The 18,993-nt window shown below is 42.5% G+C and overlaps 1 protein-coding gene across 2 annotated transcripts; it reads left to right on the top strand.

The window, feature by feature from the left end:
• The first annotated feature begins 3,260 nt into the window (after positions 1-3,260).
• dcbld2 (discoidin, CUB and LCCL domain containing 2) lies at positions 3,261-18,559 on the top strand. 2 transcript variants are annotated; one of them, XM_029530236.1, is made up of 15 exons: positions 3,261-3,608; positions 5,615-5,839; positions 6,477-6,614; positions 10,230-10,281; positions 10,367-10,439; positions 12,641-12,774; positions 12,948-12,988; positions 13,186-13,398; positions 13,933-14,057; positions 14,596-14,780; positions 14,824-14,975; positions 15,061-15,154; positions 15,239-15,288; positions 15,367-15,501; positions 16,586-18,559. In XM_029530236.1, the coding sequence occupies exons 1-15, from the start codon at positions 3,506-3,508 to the stop codon at positions 17,002-17,004; spliced, it is 2,139 nt and encodes a 712-aa protein (XP_029386096.1). In that variant the 5' UTR covers positions 3,261-3,505; the 3' UTR covers positions 17,005-18,559. The 2 variants fall into 2 exon arrangements, with proteins under 2 accessions (XP_029386096.1, XP_029386097.1); XM_029530237.1 differs by having other exon boundaries at positions 3,262-3,608; positions 14,596-14,743; positions 14,820-14,975.
• Positions 18,560-18,993: the final 434 nt, after the last annotated feature.

Below are 18,993 nucleotides of genomic sequence, written 5' to 3'. Positions count from 1 at the left end.
CAGTTCTGAAGTTAACTAGCGTGAACCCAAGACAGAAGAAGGTATAGAATGATGCATAAATGGATGCTCTTAGCAAGGCAGTATTTAGTTGACATAAGAATTTTTCTCCCTGTGAAATAAATCACATGCTACCAGTCTCAAAGCAACATCTTATCGATACAAAGATAGTCTTTGTGAAAGCAAAGCCTTGGGGGCTGAAAAATTATGCCTGTTTTATGCATATAAAAACTGGACATATGTCTGTAGTCTGTTATTCCAAGAGTTGGACGTAGTGTCATCAATAACTTACCACAATATCGTTGATTAACCCTAAAATGTATTTATACTTTATACTCAAACTTTGTATTAGTACCTTTTGTACTTCTTGGGTGTTTCGAATGCTAATAACTGGTGCTGAAAAAAAAAAAACCAAAAAAAAAAACAAACAAACTGTTTTTGCAATCAGAATGCTTATACCACTTTATAAGATATGGCCACCGACATGAGCTTATATAAAAGTTTATCAACTTTTGATGAAGCAAAGACATCTATAATATTGTTTTATCACTGTGGTGCCTGACTACATTTATGAGAATTGCTTATAAATACAAGTTTACCTCAGCATGTGTAACATGGTTAAATACAGAAGAAATTCATATGGGAGGTTTCTAATCCATCTGGTTTTCTCTTGTAACAGGTTTTACAATCATAGTGACTGATTTAAGGCATAAATAAAGTCACTATCTTGAATAAGCTTGATAAATTAAACTAAACTTTTTGTGCAAGGGCGTTTCACTATGATGAATTAAACTGAACATGTATTTAGATATTTTCTTGAAACCTGTTCATAGTATGCTGGCTTTGTTGGATTTTAGGGAAATTTGTGATGATGTCCCATCTTGATATGCCTGCCACTTTGAATATATTGGAAGCACCCTTGGACAAATTTCAGATTAAAATAGACATAATGTAAAACATAAGACAGGGAGGTTAGGGGTGTGCAGAGGTTGACAATTTTGGCATGAATGACTCTCTGGCTGTCTTAACATTACACAATCTGACACCCTTTTGTAAATGTGCTAAAGTCTGCACACAGATACTGTATGCACGCGCACACACACACAAACGTCCGTCCATCCAAAACTGAAAATCTGAATCACTGGACTCATTAGTCATTGGGTACGAAAAGAGTGTTTGTTGCTACATGTTACTATTGGTAACTCTTGACAGTTGCATCACATACACGATCTTTGCCAAATTAGGGTGTATTGTAGAATATAACTAGTGGATATTTTCTTAAGTCTCTCCACGTAGCTTGGTCGGTCTCAAGTGTCCAGCCAAGGCCTGGACATATGATGTGTGTGCCACCCAGTTTCTGTACAGTCTCACTTTAATAACACCATATCCAGCCGCCTTTCCAACATCCCAGCAAAAATCTTTGTCTCGTGCCAGATTTGGGTGAACAGACACAAAATATAAATGGAGCAACAACGAGTGTGTGGTTCATTCAGTCCAACAACACAACGTTGAGGCTGATTTTACTGCTGTTATTCACCAGACGGGGAAAATTGCAGTGTGCATGAACCCAATTCTTGCACTTTTCTATTTTTGTAAAATCTGTCGCTTTTAAAATTTGATTTATTGGCTTGCAGGTCACAAGTGCCGCTAGATGACGCACTGGCACATTAGCATCTTTAGCCAAACGATACCGACCTCCTCTTCCTCTGCCCGCCGCCTTTCGCAGCTCATTAGCGCGGTGTTACAAACCTACTAAATACCGCCAACCACGCCAGCAAGAGTCCTGAAGGATTAATACTACTCCCCCCCCCCCCAAAAAAAAAAAAAAAAAAAAAAAAAAACAAGAACAAACTAACAAACGGTAAAAACAGCCCAGCCTCAATCTTTAGCCAATGTTTAACCAATGTTACGTTAGCAATGTTAGCATCACACGTTTGCGATACTGGCAACAAGTCAGCTAGCATTTCCTGCTTTCCGAGTTTTGGAGTAATTACAACATATATTGGGCATTATTATTGGATTTCTCACATACCATGAAGGAAAGCAAAGCCGGGGCTCTTCATCCTAACCTGCAGAAGAAATGGCAGTCTTTGCGACTGACAGAGCTAACACTGCTGGAGGCTAAAAACTAAAAACAAACGACAACCAAAGCTTCGTGGATGTCTCGGGGGATATGGCAGACATAGATTTGAGTCCAGACTCATTTTTTTCTGGACCATGCTCGGATGTGCAGTTGGGAAGAACAGTAGTTATTTATCGACAGTTTGAAGAGCGTAGCTATAATGCTAAGGGCTAACTTTTACCTAGCAGGTAACTTGTGGCTTAAAAATAACATTTGATTCTTTCACATAAATGATCATCATTGATTTGAGATTGTAATCGATTTTTGGTCCCCCTTAAAAACAAACATAAAGTGTATCGTCTATCTAATTGCGATTGAGTCGGGCATCTTTTTTGTCCAGGTGGACTTGCCGTAAATACCTGTCCAAGATGGTGGATTAGGTCTGCTTACTGCGCATGTGCGGTTCATATGTTCAGGCCACTCTGAACTACGGGAGCCCAAAGGGAGCAACAGCGGCGGAAGATAAAAGAGAAAACCGATGTTCCTTAAAAACAAGCGATCCAAAACTAAATATTTTGATTAAAAATGTATTTCACAACGACTGTTTCTGTATTCTTGATTTAAAGTGTGTAAAGATCGCTAATACTCAATTGATGCTCAAGTGAATGTTAGTAATTGGACAGCTGGTTGCTGGCTGTTGTAACATACGAACTGTAAACAGTATTCATTCATTCATTCATTCATTCATTCATCTTCAAACGCTTATCCGTTTCTGGGTCGCGGGGGAGTAGACAGCAAATTTGTTTATTTATTTATTTATTTTTACAAAACTTGTCCAAAATCCTCTGCTGCTGACTTTGCAAAGGCGAGTGTTTAGAATTGACCCTGTAGGTATGACGGCATGTTTAGTTATATTAGACATTAGCTGTATGAGTAATTCTTATTAGGCCAGTAACATAAAGCTGCAGCCACAAAATGCTACGATGGAATGAGACTTTTCAATGTGGATAAATAAATAAATAAATACATAAATAATTAATGACTTTAGTGAGCCGGTTTCCGCGGTTTGTAAATCTGGGATCATTCAGACCACTTGGGGGACTCGGGTCTCCCAGATCCAGATCCAGATCGGGAGGAGGAGGAGTCTCGGTGGAGGAAGTGGAGTTCCTCGGATTGGATGTGTGTGAATGTGTGTGTATGCATGTGTGTATAGAGTAGATCGCTCCATAGTGAGAGTGTCGCAAACCACTGGACTGTGAAACCTAAAAACTACGAGGACACCCAGAGCAGGACCTCACCCTGGAGAGACGGAAGATCAGCTGATTATTCTTTAGTTTTTTTTTTTTTTTTTTAATAATTTTTTTTTTATTATCATTATTATTATTTTCCTCGGTACAGGTTGAAGCGGTGCAGCCGGAGCAGTATGCATTCAGACTGCAGGCTGCTATGGGCAGAGCGGTAATGGTGGGCAGGGGACCGGCAGGGGCCGGAGGTCTCGTCCTGTCCGTCCTCATCATCCTCACCACGGAAGGCTGCCGAGCTCAGAAAGGTTGGTGCCATCGGAACCGAGTACGGCCAAAGACACATGCGGCCATGCTTGGCTGTTACAGATGATGTTGTTGTTGTTGTTGTTGTTTTTTTATTATCATTATTATCATTATTATGTGCGTTAGGAGAGCAGCTTAACCAACGATGTGCTGTTAGTGTCCGACCGGCCTAAACACACCTTACACGGCCGTGTGTACGTGGAGATCCGATCGGTTTGCACCGCTCGCCGCCGCCCGTCGTGCTGTTTTTTAAACCAGGCAAACCGGTTCTGAGAAAAAAGCCGACACTGTAGCGAAAGCCATTTCTTTGTGGGCCAGTTAGTCGCTGAATTGACGTTCGGATCTTAAGTGATTGTAAAACGTTAAAAGTCTCCGTCTGGTTTTACATTTACGTCCCTTCGGTGAGCAAGTTACCTTTAAATTGTGAGATTTTTCAATGGAGTCTGGCTTGAAGAGCTCTGTGAACGAGACAACAGCACACTTGGTAGCTTGTGGCCTTGTTTTTCCTTCCAGGTAGCCCAGTGTGGATTTTCACTGTGAACGTTTCTCAACAAGCACCTTAAACTTGTTATATTTTGATCGCTGAGGATTTCCTTTCCGCTGTATTAGACCTAAATGGTAATATTTAGGGGGCTTTTGGAGCCCGGGGCCAGCCTCAGGTGGTCAGACTGGGGGCAGGGGAGCAGCCTGAGTGGGGGTATGACTGTAAACACGTGGACTCAGTTTATCATAACTTTAAATCTCACATGTCCCCCCCCAACCTCTCACACACAAACACACAGACACACACACACACACACACACAAACACATTAAATCTCTCTTTTATATAGGTGGAACTTTATTGGTGAATTCCTAAAATGTTTTGTTGAGGTTACTTTTTCAGTCTCGGTTTGTGTGCGAGCATGAGGTGTAACTTCAGGAACTCCATGCAGTTGTTCAGAAACATTTGTGAGTCAAAGTGAGGGAGGCAGTTTTGTTTTTGTCCTGTTCATCTGGATAGTGTCCACTGAGGGGCTCTTACATAACTCCGAGCCCACAGAACATACACTTAGCACCATGAAGCATTACTGCTGAGTGTTATCTTGGAGCCGTGAGCCCGAAGCATCCGTACACACAGCATGACAGCTTTAGAATACACAAAAGTGTGACTTCTTGAAATATTTGAGGGTGATAGCTGTAAAATTAAATTTTAGAGTGATTAAACTGTCTTTAAATTTTAACAATGCGGTCTTCAGCTGCCAAAAACAAATAAAATCAGATAGCTGTTTCTTAAATTTTATATTTTGGTCAGAATCCGTCATTACAGCCAAAAGGTTTGATTGCTTTTGAAACCCAAAGCCAACCAGTCTGTTGAGTCCAATTGTTGCGTGACATTTATTTGGCAGATGTTTTGTTTTTTTGTAATTCCCTCCCCCAAGGCCAAGCACACTCACACTCAATCTAGGTTTTAGTGTCTTCCTCAAAGACACCTCATCATGTGGACCAGAGTCACACCTGCAATCCTGTGGTTAAAACTACAGTCATCCCAGATATCTGACATGTGACACTTCTATTATTCTGTAGTTGCTGTTTCAGATGACTGCCTTTACACTCACCTGAAGTCCTGACCGGCAGAAACACACCTAAACAAATTCACAAATGTAAAAAGTCTTGTAATGTGTAATATTTCAGCTGCTACTAACTACTAGTTTCATCATAGATTAATCTGCTTTGGCTGTTTTTCCGGTTAATTAAGCAAAAATACAAAACCTGAATTTCCTGAGAGCTGGGAAATGTCCTGACATGTCTCATTTTGTCTGAGCAATAGCAATGGAAGATATTTACTATACAATAATATAGAAGAGCAGCAGAGTTATGTTATTTATTTATGAGTTTACATAAAAGTCATTTTTCATGATTTGTTTGAAGATTTTTGATTTTGAAAGTCCGAAATTAACAAAGCTCTTGGTTTGGACTCGCTCTTCCTGCCTCCTTTTGCTGAAACTGTGTGTTTGTTTGCCCTGCAGGTGATGGCTGTGGCCCCAGTGTGCTTGGCCCCAGCAGTGGGACTCTGTCTTCCCTGGGTTACCCGGGGACATACCCCAACAACACGGTATGTGAGTGGGAGATCAGTGTGCCCCGCGGCGACAGGATCCACTTTCGCTTTGCTGAGCTGGACATAGAAAACAGCGACTGCCAGGTCAACTACCTCCGCCTCTACAATGGCATCGGACCTGAGAGGATTGAAATCGGTGAGACTGAGTAGACACTGAACTGGACTTAATTTGACCTTATTTGGGGAGAGAAACCTTTCTCGCAATCAGCTATATCTTAAACTTATACATTTATATAAATTTCTGTGTTCTTTTTTTATTATTCTGTTTTGGGAAAGCATCAAAGTGTTCAGTCCACACATTACTTATTCAGAAAATGAGTCTTGAAATAAGTTGTCAGGAAGTCCTTAACTTTGATGTCACAACAAATCGTTCCCCACTCTCTGCCATACCTTGAGTACAGCTCACTACCCGCCGTCCAACCTTTGAATACCAGTTTCAAAATCTCTCTCTGAAAAGTCATTCAGAAGTCTGTAATTTGGTGAGACTACAGAAACTTTATCTTTCACTGGATTGTGAGAAATCATCAATTAGCACAATGATTTTTATGATCAAGGGCTGAAATTACTAAAATTTCTACTGCGTGATCCTGCTGTTTGGCTGTTTAGAAGTGTCACCCAGTTGGTTACAAAAACATGATACAAGGACTCTGGCTGTCTTATTACTATTATCTAATATAATGCATGCCCGATCATGCATTTGTCTTATCCCTTGAAATGAATATCCATGTAACTAACCAAAGCCTGTCTCTCTTGTGTCCTTTCCCCTTTGACAGTGAAGTACTGCGGTTTAGGTCTCAAGGTGACAGAACTGATTGAGTCCACCGGAAATGAAGTCACTGTCCAGTTCATGAGTGGGACCCACCACACAGGCCGTGGATTCTACCTGTCTTACTCCAGCACCGAACATGCAGGTAACTCGCCTGTCTGTGCCTCATCTGTTCATCATCCGTATGTCCCATCCTGCAGCGGCAACACGGCCGTTATTTTCAGTGTGTTTTGGCCTCGGGTGTAAAAGTTGCTTTGGAGATTGTGTGTGGCTGTATCAGTCACAGCTGTTTCATTCTGCACCACATTCTCACGTTTTTATCAGTTCTGATGTAATTGGATTGTCCTGGAAAGACCTGTAATCAGATCTGCTGTGTGTGTCTACAACCTGGCAGCCTAATCGCTGTTGTTGTGTGAAAACTTGATGATTCTTCTTATGCAAGCTTTAAAGAAAAACAGACTTGTCTGCTGATTGATCACTGTGCAACCTTGGCTTTTCAGAAGGTTCGTCTTTTTTGAATTATATGTGTGTATGTATTTTACCAAGGTGAAATATGAAATCATGAATGGAGTTAAGGAATGTTTTGGGATTGGTCTTTCAACCATGTTGGTCATAAAATAAAAGTCTTGGGCTAAGTGTAATTTAATCTGTGCTGGTTGTGTTGTTAGAGGAAAAAGCTAAATTATCCAAATGTTAGATTTTAGATAGATCATTCCGGTTTGACAGAAGCAGCATGGTGGCTTAGTGATTGTGCAACATTGTTGTTCTCAGGGCCACATTTTTTCTCTCTAAAGTGAGATTGGAAGTGTTTTCTCTCCTATTGGGGTTGACTACATTATGGATCTCATCTGATATATTTGTAGGTAAATTCGGATCAGACCTGACTATCTTCTGGTCTCTTTTTGGGTCTGCTGCCCCTTTAAAAACTACTTCATGCATGTTTGGCTTGGTTTCCTATCAATGCAACTTTGAATTGGTTTCATAGTTTTTCACCTTCAGACTACATTTCAGGGAACCACCGGAGCGCGTTTTACAAGCTATTGTTGCGTGTCAATTTGCTTATGTTTTTTGTTGTCAAGGCCAACACGTATTTTTGAATCAAAGCAGTTAAATTACATTTCCCACCATCCTGCGAGCCAGTTTCCTCTGTTCATAAGATGAAAGGGAGAGTAACAGCCAGGGATGACTTGAGTTCAATGGAAGACAGTGTCTGTAGTTTGGTGGCCGTGATGACACTCAGGGGACAAATGAGTGCTGCGTTTACAATACAGTGTTAGCTCAGCGCTGAAAAACACATATAAACACACAGAGCAGATAAGGGGCTGCTCAGTGGTGAATGGTCTATCCTGATGAGCCACACATCAAGCTGCAGTGTGTAGATGGGCAATGTCTGAAATGATTGTTTTATTTTCCCTCAGTGAAAGGTGGCGCCGACAGACGGGCTTATAGCTGCTAAAAAAGCTTCTCAGTCCCTGTGAGTATGTCTGGGTTTGGCCATCTTAGAGCTTTAATTCCCCTCCATGGCTGTAAGTTCAAAATGTGATTAAAGATCCGGTTTATTCTGAACGTGTTTGCTCTCGAACGCTTGTTGGTCGTTTCAGTGAAGTGTGGCTGTTAAAAGGTGCCACAGCTGAGTAGAGAGGACGGACAAATATTTCAGGAAGTGATAAGAGTCAGTGACATCACAAAGCCAGCAAAGGATAAGACCAAGGGGGCCAGAGGAAGTGAGAGTAATTCAGTATGGATTGGTAATACGTTTTGGCTTCCTTATAGAGCTTCACATGTGTGAGAAGTGTGAGGTGTGCTGATGTGATATCACAGTCCCGTAGAAGTGAGATAATTAACATGTGTATGTGATAAACAGATTATTATGTAAGAAAAGAGTCTGTCACTTGATCCCAACACTGGTTTATGGATTGAAATGTCTATATGGTTTGTAATTACACTTCTCAGGTACACAAGCACAATATAAAGCCAGGCAATACAACAGCCCTGAGCTAATATGTTCCCCCTAAAAAGTTCATACTGTTAACTTTTTTTAAATTCAACTACCAAGGTCCTAGTTGCCCTGTTTATATTGAAAGGGGCTTCTAATCTTATGTCCTCGCTATTTACATGTATGAAGGGAGAAGGAGCCATTTTAAGGATCATTAAAGACAAAATGGCAGCAGGTGTGTGTGTGTGTATATATACACATACACAAGTATGTACAGTACTTCATAAAGTGGGCATTGATTGCACGGACATAGCAGTTTTTCCAACACCACCTCTATCAGCCAATTAAATCACATTTTGTGATTGAAGTCAGTCGTTTCATGCTGTAATGCCACCCAATGGTGGCAATACTCCCAATTAAGGAAGTGGGGAATTTTTATTATTTATAAATTACTGTTCTGAAAATAAAGTGTTTTAACTGACTAAAGGTTTTAACTAATATAGCAAAGTGGATCAGTGTCACACAGTGAGTCAAAGTAAAGAAACTGTAAAAAAAAAAAAAAAACAGTTATTGCAATATTACATTTTGATAATTAATGGTATAGATGTAATTGGGCTAAAAATATCTACTCCTGGCTATTGTATTGTATGATAGTGCATAGGACACTGAAACAGATCTGGATGTTTTAAGAATGCTGGATTATCCCTTTCAATAAGAATATTGTTGCTGTTTTTGAAGGCTGAGCTTTGTTTTGTGGAAAGATCTGTGTGACTTCAGATAAATGGGATAATTGAAGCCACAAGAAGAGGAAAGCAATGACGTGTGAGCAGGAGGAAAATAACTGTGTCTTGTGGTCTTTTGGTGTAACTGAATCACACTGGGAGGCAAACAAGTCCATCAATAAGTCCCATTTCATTTTTCCACACAAGTACGACTGCATGTTTTGTATTTGTCATGTAATTGATGGGTAGACAGTTGATATTGCTAAGTAACACCATCAGCATGGCGACTTGAGCCAGTTGGGGGTATTTGTCAGTTTGACTCACATGATAGTTTACCAGATATAACTCATTATTATCAAGACTCGCAGGGACTGACCACGACCACGGGGCTATCATAGAATTCCCAGCAGCATGCATCATCTTGTTGGATGTGCATCTCACCTAAACGCTGAGGAACCTCCAACGTTTTACACAAAGTTTGTGTGTTTGGAGTTGAAGCCATCCACCAAAAAAAAATAAAAATAAAATAAAAGTTAAACCAAGATGCATGCATTCATTCATTCATGCATCCATCTGCCAACCCCAGCTGACACTGGGTGAGGGCGGGGTACACACACTCAGACCTACAGATAATTTAGAGTCACCAGTTAACGGTGGGAGGAAACCCATGCAGCTAGTAATTAATGAGTGACTAGTGTGATTAAAGATATATGAATATTGTTACCATCAAGTTTGATCATGATTAATTTGGAATAATTGTAACTTTAGAAGATAACATTATTGAATGAGTCTATTACTTAATTGACAGAAATTTGGTTTTGCAGATATTTGATTTAAGAAAATAGAAATTGTAGGTTTGCGCCTCTCAAATGGCACAGGTTTCTAATTTTTGTAAATCATTTGGGCTGTTTAAGATATTTTGAAGATGTCACCTTTGACCTTGGGAAGTTAAACTTGGTAGTTTTTCACCCTCTTTTTGTGCAGGGTTGTTTTTTTTTTTTGTTCCAGTGAAAAAACCAGGAAGAAGCAGCAGTGATGAGTGATGGGTTAGCAGGCACGAGCAGAGAAACCGGTTTTGACGTTGATTTGTTTGCCTTTGCAGATCTAATCACCTGCCAGGACAAAGGGACTGATTTCCCCCAGGCCGAGTTCAGGTAAATAACGTTCGCTTTGCACGAAAATACGAGCATGGATCAAAATGTCAGATATTCACTGTGAGCGTTCTCTCTTTCTGCCCAGTAAATACTGTCCAGCAGGCTGTCTGACGTCTACCGGGGAGATTTCAGGAACTATACCAAATGGATACAGAGAGGTGAGTGTGTGTGGCATGAGAGCGCGCACTGCAAGCATTTTCTTTCTGTTGGTAGTCACCATCTTTAGCATCGCATTTCCAGCTGATTCATGGTTCCCACAGACCTCCTGCTGTTTGGTCACAGCCGCCAGCGAACCCCCACACAACCCACCACATCATCAGCGCTTACTTACTCATGTTATTTTATCTTTTGTCGTTACTATGCTGCGTGTTTTTTCTCCAGTTTGATTTAGTTCTTTACAAACGGGCCCCCGCTCTGTGGTATGTGAGTCCTGGGCTGATGACCTCACAGCACCCCCGCTGCGTGTGAGGTCATGGGTGCCGAGTCTCTGGCTGATGACCTCATGTTCATGTTGCTGGCTGATGGAGGACAGGGGTGGGGTGTGGGGGTGTGTGGAGTGGAGTCTCGGGGTGTGCTTCAGGGAGTGAGGAGCCCCACAGGAACAGGGGAGGGGCAGGGTCAGCGGGTGAAAGGGAGGTGAGATAATAGTTTGGCCCAAAATAATAAGCCACTAATCCAGTCCAGCTGCATGAGGGTGCAGAGCAGAGTGTGTTTCTGTGGACGCAAGGAGCTGAGGAGGGAGTGTGATTGAGAAGTTGGAGAAAACCTTTGTGCATGCCACAGAGCCCCCCCCCCCCCCCCCCCCCCCCCCACACTTTGTGTATGTAAACTTGTGATTCATTCATGCTTGTGTCTGTAAACTGTAATATTACAGTGATTATGAAAGTCTGATTGAATATTGTACATATTTGAGTCTGTATCACTTTGGGATCAGCTGCCACACCCAGAACAGACTCTCCAGCTCAAATTTTCTTTCTTAATTCCGACTCCGTATCTTTTACTGTGATCCATGAGCTAGTCTTTATTTTCCCACATCCCACTTATCACATGTGTGTCTGTGTGTGTTAATGTGGTTTCCTCTGTTGGGGCCAGGGTGCGGCGGTTTGGAGCACTGCTTTGTGTTTGTGTTAGTGGTTTGGTATGGCTCGCTTTAGGATGTGGTGTGTGTTTTTGGGAAATTTAAGAGTCACCGGGCAAGTGTTGATTGCTTGTGGCAGCGTTTGACTGCCATGCATTTGTGCGGGAGAGTGTGTGTGTGTGTGTGTGTGTGTGTGTGTGTGTGCGCGTGCGCACGAGATTATATGCGTACATGTGTACATATGCTTTCCCCACAATTTTGTCGGCTGTGAATTCCAGTGGGGGCCTTTTCCAGTAATAAAATTCCACCTCACTCCAGCAGCTGTTCGTGTGAAGGAGGTTGTGGCCAGAGAAGACTCAGATTTTGTCCTTTTCCCAGTGATGTGGCAGCAGGTTCCGACAGGAATTCAGCCGGCAGTGAATCATTACCAGTGCCACTTGATGTTCTCTCTACAGAAGCAGTGACTTCATGCTGACTCATCGGCCTTTATCTGCCTGAAGGCTAAGAGCTGGCAGTGCTGCTCTCTCTCTCACTTATCTGCAGTCCAAGTTTGGTATGGTACCAAAGGGTACGGTGCCATTTAATTAAAGGACACACTTGTCGGACAGACTCGACAGTGTTGTTGAGTTTTTGCATGTTGTAATCAGATGCAGCATTTATGTATAGAAAGTTCTTCTTCTGGCAAAAGGAGTCTTGCTGAGAAGACAAATCATGTAATAGATACTGTAAGTAAATAACCGTGAAGCTAGTTTGTATTTTGTTGTTTCTTGTCTTATCATCTGACACGCAGATGCCAATAAATCTGCAATAAGTCAGTATGGGCCCATTTATCTGTCGATAAGGGAGTTGGCTATTTTTGATCAAATTCAGCTTTTAAAACATAAACCGCGGCGCTACATTTAAAGTGTAAAAAACGTGTATATATAAAATCTGCTATAGCCCCCAAGGGCACTGAGCCTGTGATATCATGTTCAGGACTTCTCGGGGCTCTAAAAATGCTGACATCAAAGATCAATATCAGTTTTTAATGAGTGGAATTTGATTTAGCAGCTTAGAGTCTGACAAGCTTTATAATGTTAAGTCAAAGTGGTGACAGCGGTAGGAAGGAGACGTCTTTAACTTTAACGATTCTTTTTTTAAATCCCAATTTCAACCTTGGCCACACACTTTACAGAGCAACTGAGTTTGATTTGCCAAACCTTTAGAGGGCATCAGATGCTGGTGGAAAACCGTTCACTGGAGGAAGTGACAAGGATGTTTGTGTAATCTCTTGTGCCGCAGTCCTCTCCTCTGTGCCTGGCAGCCGTCCATGCAGGTGTGGTGTCCAACGCTGTGGGAGGGAGGATCAGTGTGGTCAGCAGCAAAGGCATCCCTCATTATGAAGGCACACTGGCCAACAACGTCACTTCCACTGGGTAAAGAAAACCACCTCTCAATCTCCCTCTGTGATCTGACTCACCAGAATGTGGTCTGATATTTCCTTGATTGATTAATCGAGCACAACAGTCAAAATAACTGACTGAAAATAATGTTTGTTTTTTTTAATATTCTTAAAATCTGATCTTTTCCTCCTATACTTTCTCCTCAGAGGAACTTTGTCAAACAGCCTCTTCACCTTCAGGACCAATGGTGAGTGTTTGTTTTTTGCTCCAAAAAAGGAGCAGATTTGGGTATAATAGTTCTGCTGCTAGATGTCCTGTAAATATTGACTTCTGTGTCAGGACCATGAAGAGGGACCACTCCTCCTTCATCCAGATCATGCAAACACTCAAAAATGAGTTACACAACGACGTGCTAACATTTAGCATTGTTATTAATTGTCGCAGGCTGCTACGGGACTCTGGGATTAGAGTCTGGTGGTGTTGCAGACACTCAGCTCTCAGCGTCGTCGGTGTGGGAGTGGAACATCTCTGGTCAGCACAGGGAGTGGGTGCCATCAGGGGCTCGCCTTAAAAAGGAAGGGCTGCCCTGGGCGCCGTCTCAGAGTGACCAGCAGCAGTGGCTGCAGATCGATCTGAAGAGGGAGAAGAGAGTCACAGGTACACAACTCAAAGACGCTTCTATGTGAAACTACGCACTCACTGATATCAGCACACATATTATCTCTAAAAACAGGCAGACTGGAAAGCAATGCTCCATTCTGGAGCGAAAGTGAGCGATTCAGCGTGACTGCAGAAACCTCTGTGGTGAATGGATGGATAGCTACGACATTTTGTGCAAACATTCATCATCCCCAGAGGAGTCCCACTCACTATGGTGATCCTTTTCTATCATCCACTCAGTAGTGAGAAATGAGATCTCCGTTGTCTCGTCACTGACGTGGTCGCTCAACAGTAAATGTGCCTTCACTGTTAAATTTGATTAGTGCTGTACGGTCCACAGTGATGATGTGGTCTGTGGACATGCCTCATACACAAACCTGCCCTGAGAAGTGGCTAAAAACATACATCTTAAGTGACACACAAAGGGTGATAAAACTTCCATTTTAAACAATCCCATTCTTGATTAAATGTAAAATAAATAAATAAATAAATAAATAAAATAAAATTCTGGTCTTGTGTGTGTCCTGCCAGGCATCGCTACCACAGGCTCGACTCTGAGAGAGTACCAGTACTATGTTTCAGCGTACCGGGTCCTTTATAGCAACGATGGTCACCAGTGGTACACCTACAGGGAAACAAACTCTACACAAGACAAGGTAACACAATCACAAAATCAATAAACCGTGCTTCCTCAGCAGTTACATCATTGGCTTTTATCCTTTATTTTTTTTTCTTCTTCAAATTAGTACAAATGGACAAAAATGTCACTTTATAAGACTGCAGGGACACGTAGTTGGATTGTGTCCATAGCAACTGGTATTGACTAAAAGTTGTTTATGGCAGGAAATAAGAGCAGTCAGTGGTTTGTGTTAAGTGCTGTGGTAGACAAGTTGGGGGCACTTAGGCATTAATAATGAATGGATATGGATTCAGTGGCCGGGCTGTAAGACTGGAACTGCTGTCTACAAGCTGCTCTCTGCTGGGATTCTCACAGACTCTTATTGTGTCGAGGAAAGAAGTTAATAGCTCACCAAGTTGGAATATAATCAGCTTATGGCTTTAATGTCTTTGTTCACAGTCCAGTCTGCAGCAAGAATTACTCTGATTATTTTTCTTCCAAAATACTACTAATGGCCCACAGTTGGGTTTTAATCTCTGGGTCAGATAAGGTTGTTTGTTCTCATTTTATGGTAGATTTTCCAAGGCAATATCAACTACCTGCATGAGGTGAGGAATAACTTCATTCCTCCGATTGAAGCCCGGTTTGTGAGGATTAATCCAATCTTATGGCACCAAAGAATCGCACTCAAGCTGGAGCTGCTTGGCTGCCAAATTCCTGCAGGTAAGCAAAGGCTATTGATCAGCAGGCAAACAAATAAGTGTGTTCCAAGAGTCTAAGATTTTAGTTTTTTGGACAGCGAGGGTGAAGCAAGATTCACGACCCAGCCCGAGGATGATACCAACTTCTCGCCGTACTCCACCTCCTGCGGGAACAAAGCGGCCGCCTCACCTCGGCCAAACCACGCACACCCCGGACATAAGAAACACCACTATGCCTCCCCACACCAATAAAGGTGCGTCAGGCTTTGAGTAAAAGTCCTCCTGATCCTTAATGGAAGCACTTGTCACCTGGTGTTTATCGGAGTATCTCGCTCTCAGATGTGGCGCTGGCAGCGGTTCTGGTCCCCGTGTTGGTCATGGTTCTGACTGCACTCGTCCTGACTGTGGTTTGTGCCTGGCACTGGAGGAACAGGCACGTATCAGTCTCATTATTGTTTGTTTTGTTTTTTTGTCCTTGTCTGTTTTTGCTTCCATTGACTTTATTTTCCCCTTCCAGGAAAAAAAGCTCTGAAGGAACATACGACCTTCCTCACTGGGATCGCACAGGTACGTCACCCCCCCGCATCACATCCTCTTAGTGTGTGTGAGGCCTTGCTGCTGCATCTCACTGTGCCTCTGCTGTAGACTGGTGGAAGAGCATGAAGCAGCTGTTGCCGTCCAAGATGGTGGAGAGCGAGGACTCAGTTCGGTACAGCAGCAGCGAGGTGGGCCGGATAACTGGGAGAGGTTCTGTACCCAGACTGCACGCTGAACCTGCAGGTGAATGCTGTTCAACGTTATGACTGCTTGTTTTTCTGTCTGTGCAGGGCAGCCTGCTGACAGCTATTAAAGGCTCCACGTGGAGTATTAATGTCATCCACTGCGTGTTGCAGACATTCAGTGTGCGTCGTGACGGCACGCATCACAAAACCATTTTATTTTGAATGCTGTAAAAGGTCTATATCAGCAATTTTATCGTTAAAAAGAAATCACAGCCAACAACCGGTGTATACATCGTGGATGAGGAATGCCGGATTGTTTATGTTTGATGTGGCTACTCTTCTGAGCTAAACACCAGGAATATTGGACAAGACATCAGATGACTTAAAGATGCACTGTGGAGTTTTCTGGTAAACAAGGAAAATGTGTTTACACTCAGCATTTCTTGCCGAAGCACAGTGTGTGTACGATGTGTTGAATGCATTTCCTCACAACATCCATCAGCATATGCAAGAGCGGTGGCGTCATACAGTCGCATCTCGTAGTCATCACCTTTTTGCTGGATTTGTTGGAGCCTCTCTCTCTCTCTCACACTGTTGATGAGTGGAACAGGAGCAAACTGGGAGCTGGAATATTCATCATGTCACCATGTTTCTCCTCGAGCCCATGCACAATACAGCACAACAGGAACCCACCTGAAAAAATACACTTAACATTTTTAGACTCAGTGAACATGAATGTTGTTGTGTAAATATGAACACAAACCTCAGAACGTAGATGGTTGAGTTGCCATCTTTTATTCCATGTGATGCAAACATTGCACATTAGTCTGCAGCGACTCTTCCTGAAGAGCCTTTTTAATAGTGAAATTATGGCTTTTTGCCGTGATATTTCCTGTTTCCTTCTGTAATTAAATCAATTATCATTAAAAATTCATTTGTGTGTAGACAAATAAGTTGCAGAAGACTGCACTCAGCATTGCAGTTTGACCTATACTGAAATCTGATTCGATTTCTTTGGATGCTCAGTTTACAGAAACGCTGACTCTGGAGAATATTGTTGTAAATTTCTGACTCTGTGGATTCAGGTGCTCTATCAGCTGAGATATCTTTGGTTGTTAAAATATACCATGCTGTGTTTTCAGAATATGCCCAGCCGCTGGTGAGTGGCGTCACAACATTAGGTGCACGTTCAACCTTTAAACCGGACGAGGGGCCTGACCCCGGATACTCTGATCCAGACCTGTACGATGCTCCGATCTCTCCAGACGTTTACCACGCCTACGCAGAACCCCTGCCAGCTTCGGGCTCTGAATACGCTACACCCATCGTGGTCGATATGGGGTGCCACCCATCGGGGGGCTCCTCTATGAACCAGCCCGCCGCTGTGTGCAGTTTCATGGGCGCAGGGCCCGCCTCCCTGCTCGCACGGACAGACAACAGCCAGTCGGGGAGGCTGGCGTACGATACACCGAAGAACGCCACTGGACAGGTCACGCCCACAGAGGATCTGACCTATCAGGTGCCTCAGAGCTGCACTCAGAAGCCATCAGGACAGAGTTGAAGAGTAAACGCATGGCCTTAACCTGCCGCTCACTGCTCAGCACAGCCCGCCGGTCAGAGGTGGAGAGGGTTGTTCGAGGAGGAGGCGTGAACCTGTGAGCCCGGAGCCTGGGCTCCAGTCTTGAATGAACACTACCTTTTGCTTTAGATTCATCTGGAGATGTCTGTATTGCCTAATTGTCTCTGCATGGCCACAATCTGCTTGTGTAGTGCCATTACAGTCCTATCACTGAAACCACAAAGATGAATGTGTTCGTGCCAGGTCTGAACGTCGGAGGGATGAGGAGGAGAAAGCTGACTACTATTTGAGACTTTGTCCCTGTTCTGTGATTCTTAGTAGTTCCTGCATTCTGTGAAACTGTGATTTCAATTATTCCCTTTTTATTCTGTTACATGAGAAGCCAGGTTCCACTGAAATGTGCCTCAGAATTTACTTTCATCAGATCTAATGGTTCTCTTACTTAATGAATTGCATGTTGCATTAAGTCTCCAACATTCATCGTCAAAGAATTGTTCCTTTCTAGAGAAACTCTAGTTGTCGTGGTACGTTTTCTTATCCTTTTTTTTTTAAGCATGACTTGAAATTGTGTATAAATCTAGTAATTCCAATAATGCAGACCTGTTAAAACTCTCAAGTGATTTACTGATATTTATTTTTACTTCACATCCTGCTGAAACAGAGAGACTCGTATTAGAAAAATACCCCCCACTACTCTTAATAACTACAGATCAAATTTATGGTTACACTGCGCGTCAGTTGTTTTTTCTTTTGTGTAAACTTGAAGAAGCTGATTGGGAGAACCAAGTCCAATATACTCCCCAAAGAGATAATCCTTTTTTTTTTATAGTATCAGAGACCAAATGTTGCCTTTTCTGGGTTTATGCAATGTTGATTCACAACAGATTCAACTTTCACAACTGTGCCAAGATCACATGTTTAGCCAAATAAACATTAAAGCAGTCTTAACATAGGGGAAAAACATTTTAAAGGCCTAGTTAGAGGATGTTTTAGAGAAAAGGTACAGAGGAGGTAGATGGGTAAATCTGTTACAGCTGATAATTCTCCCTTGTTTGTTTGTTTGTTTGTTTGTGCATCGTGGTGACTGTCTTGTCTTGAAATGGGTGTTTGATCTGTCCTATTGCATTTTGGGTGTGACGTGTTCCCTCTTTGTAACTATGTGCATCGACAGCTGTATGTGTGCTGAGATGAATCCATATTCCAGTCCTGTGTGTTTTAGTTTTATGGGCTGGTGACGTCGTGGCTCACAGCTGTGTTCAGTCACCGTCTGTAGCACCAGTAGGCCGCACTCCTCGCCCGTCCACCTGTGGTACCGACCTGACCAAACACAACGTGCTGGGAGTGTAGAACGAGCTGCTTTATGACTTTACTCCTCCAGGGCAGGAGTTGTTCACACAGCTGTGCCACCAGTTGAGCTTTGATTACGCTCCATAACAGAGGTGATCGATGTACAGAGTTTTGGTGCTCCCTGGTCACAGAGGGATTCGAGTTTATGTGGCTCTCACTGATTGTATATAGAGAAATAAAGAGTTTTTAGAAGAAATCGTTTTTAATTACGTTTTTCTGCCATCCTTAAAACAAACCTCACAATTACACAACAACTCAATGTTTTTTCTCCCCCTTGATCCACAACATACACTACATAAACAATCTCGCATCATTGCTTGGTTTATAAAAGCATTGTTCTGCCACAGTTGAACATTTACTTTAACTTTTCTATCAGCTTCAGTGGCATTTTGTGCTCAGCACTAATTAGCAAATGCTATGCTAACATGCTAATCCTGAACATTAAATCCAGCTAATTATGCATTCAGCTCAAAGCTGCCTACACGACTGCAGTATTTAATAAAAGTTCTTTAAGCACTTAACGGCCATCATACACTGACAACAGACGCAATATTAGCTGCACAGGTTAACCTTCACACTGTTCAGTATAAAGGATTAACATCACAGTGTCCACATCACATCTCT

Source organism: Echeneis naucrates, chromosome 21, assembly GCF_900963305.1.
Source record: "Echeneis naucrates chromosome 21, fEcheNa1.1, whole genome shotgun sequence".
Lineage (NCBI taxonomy): Eukaryota > Metazoa > Chordata > Actinopteri > Carangiformes > Echeneidae > Echeneis > Echeneis naucrates.
The sequence above is the reverse complement of the archived record's forward strand: the minus strand, read 5'-3'. Positions and strand labels throughout refer to the sequence as shown.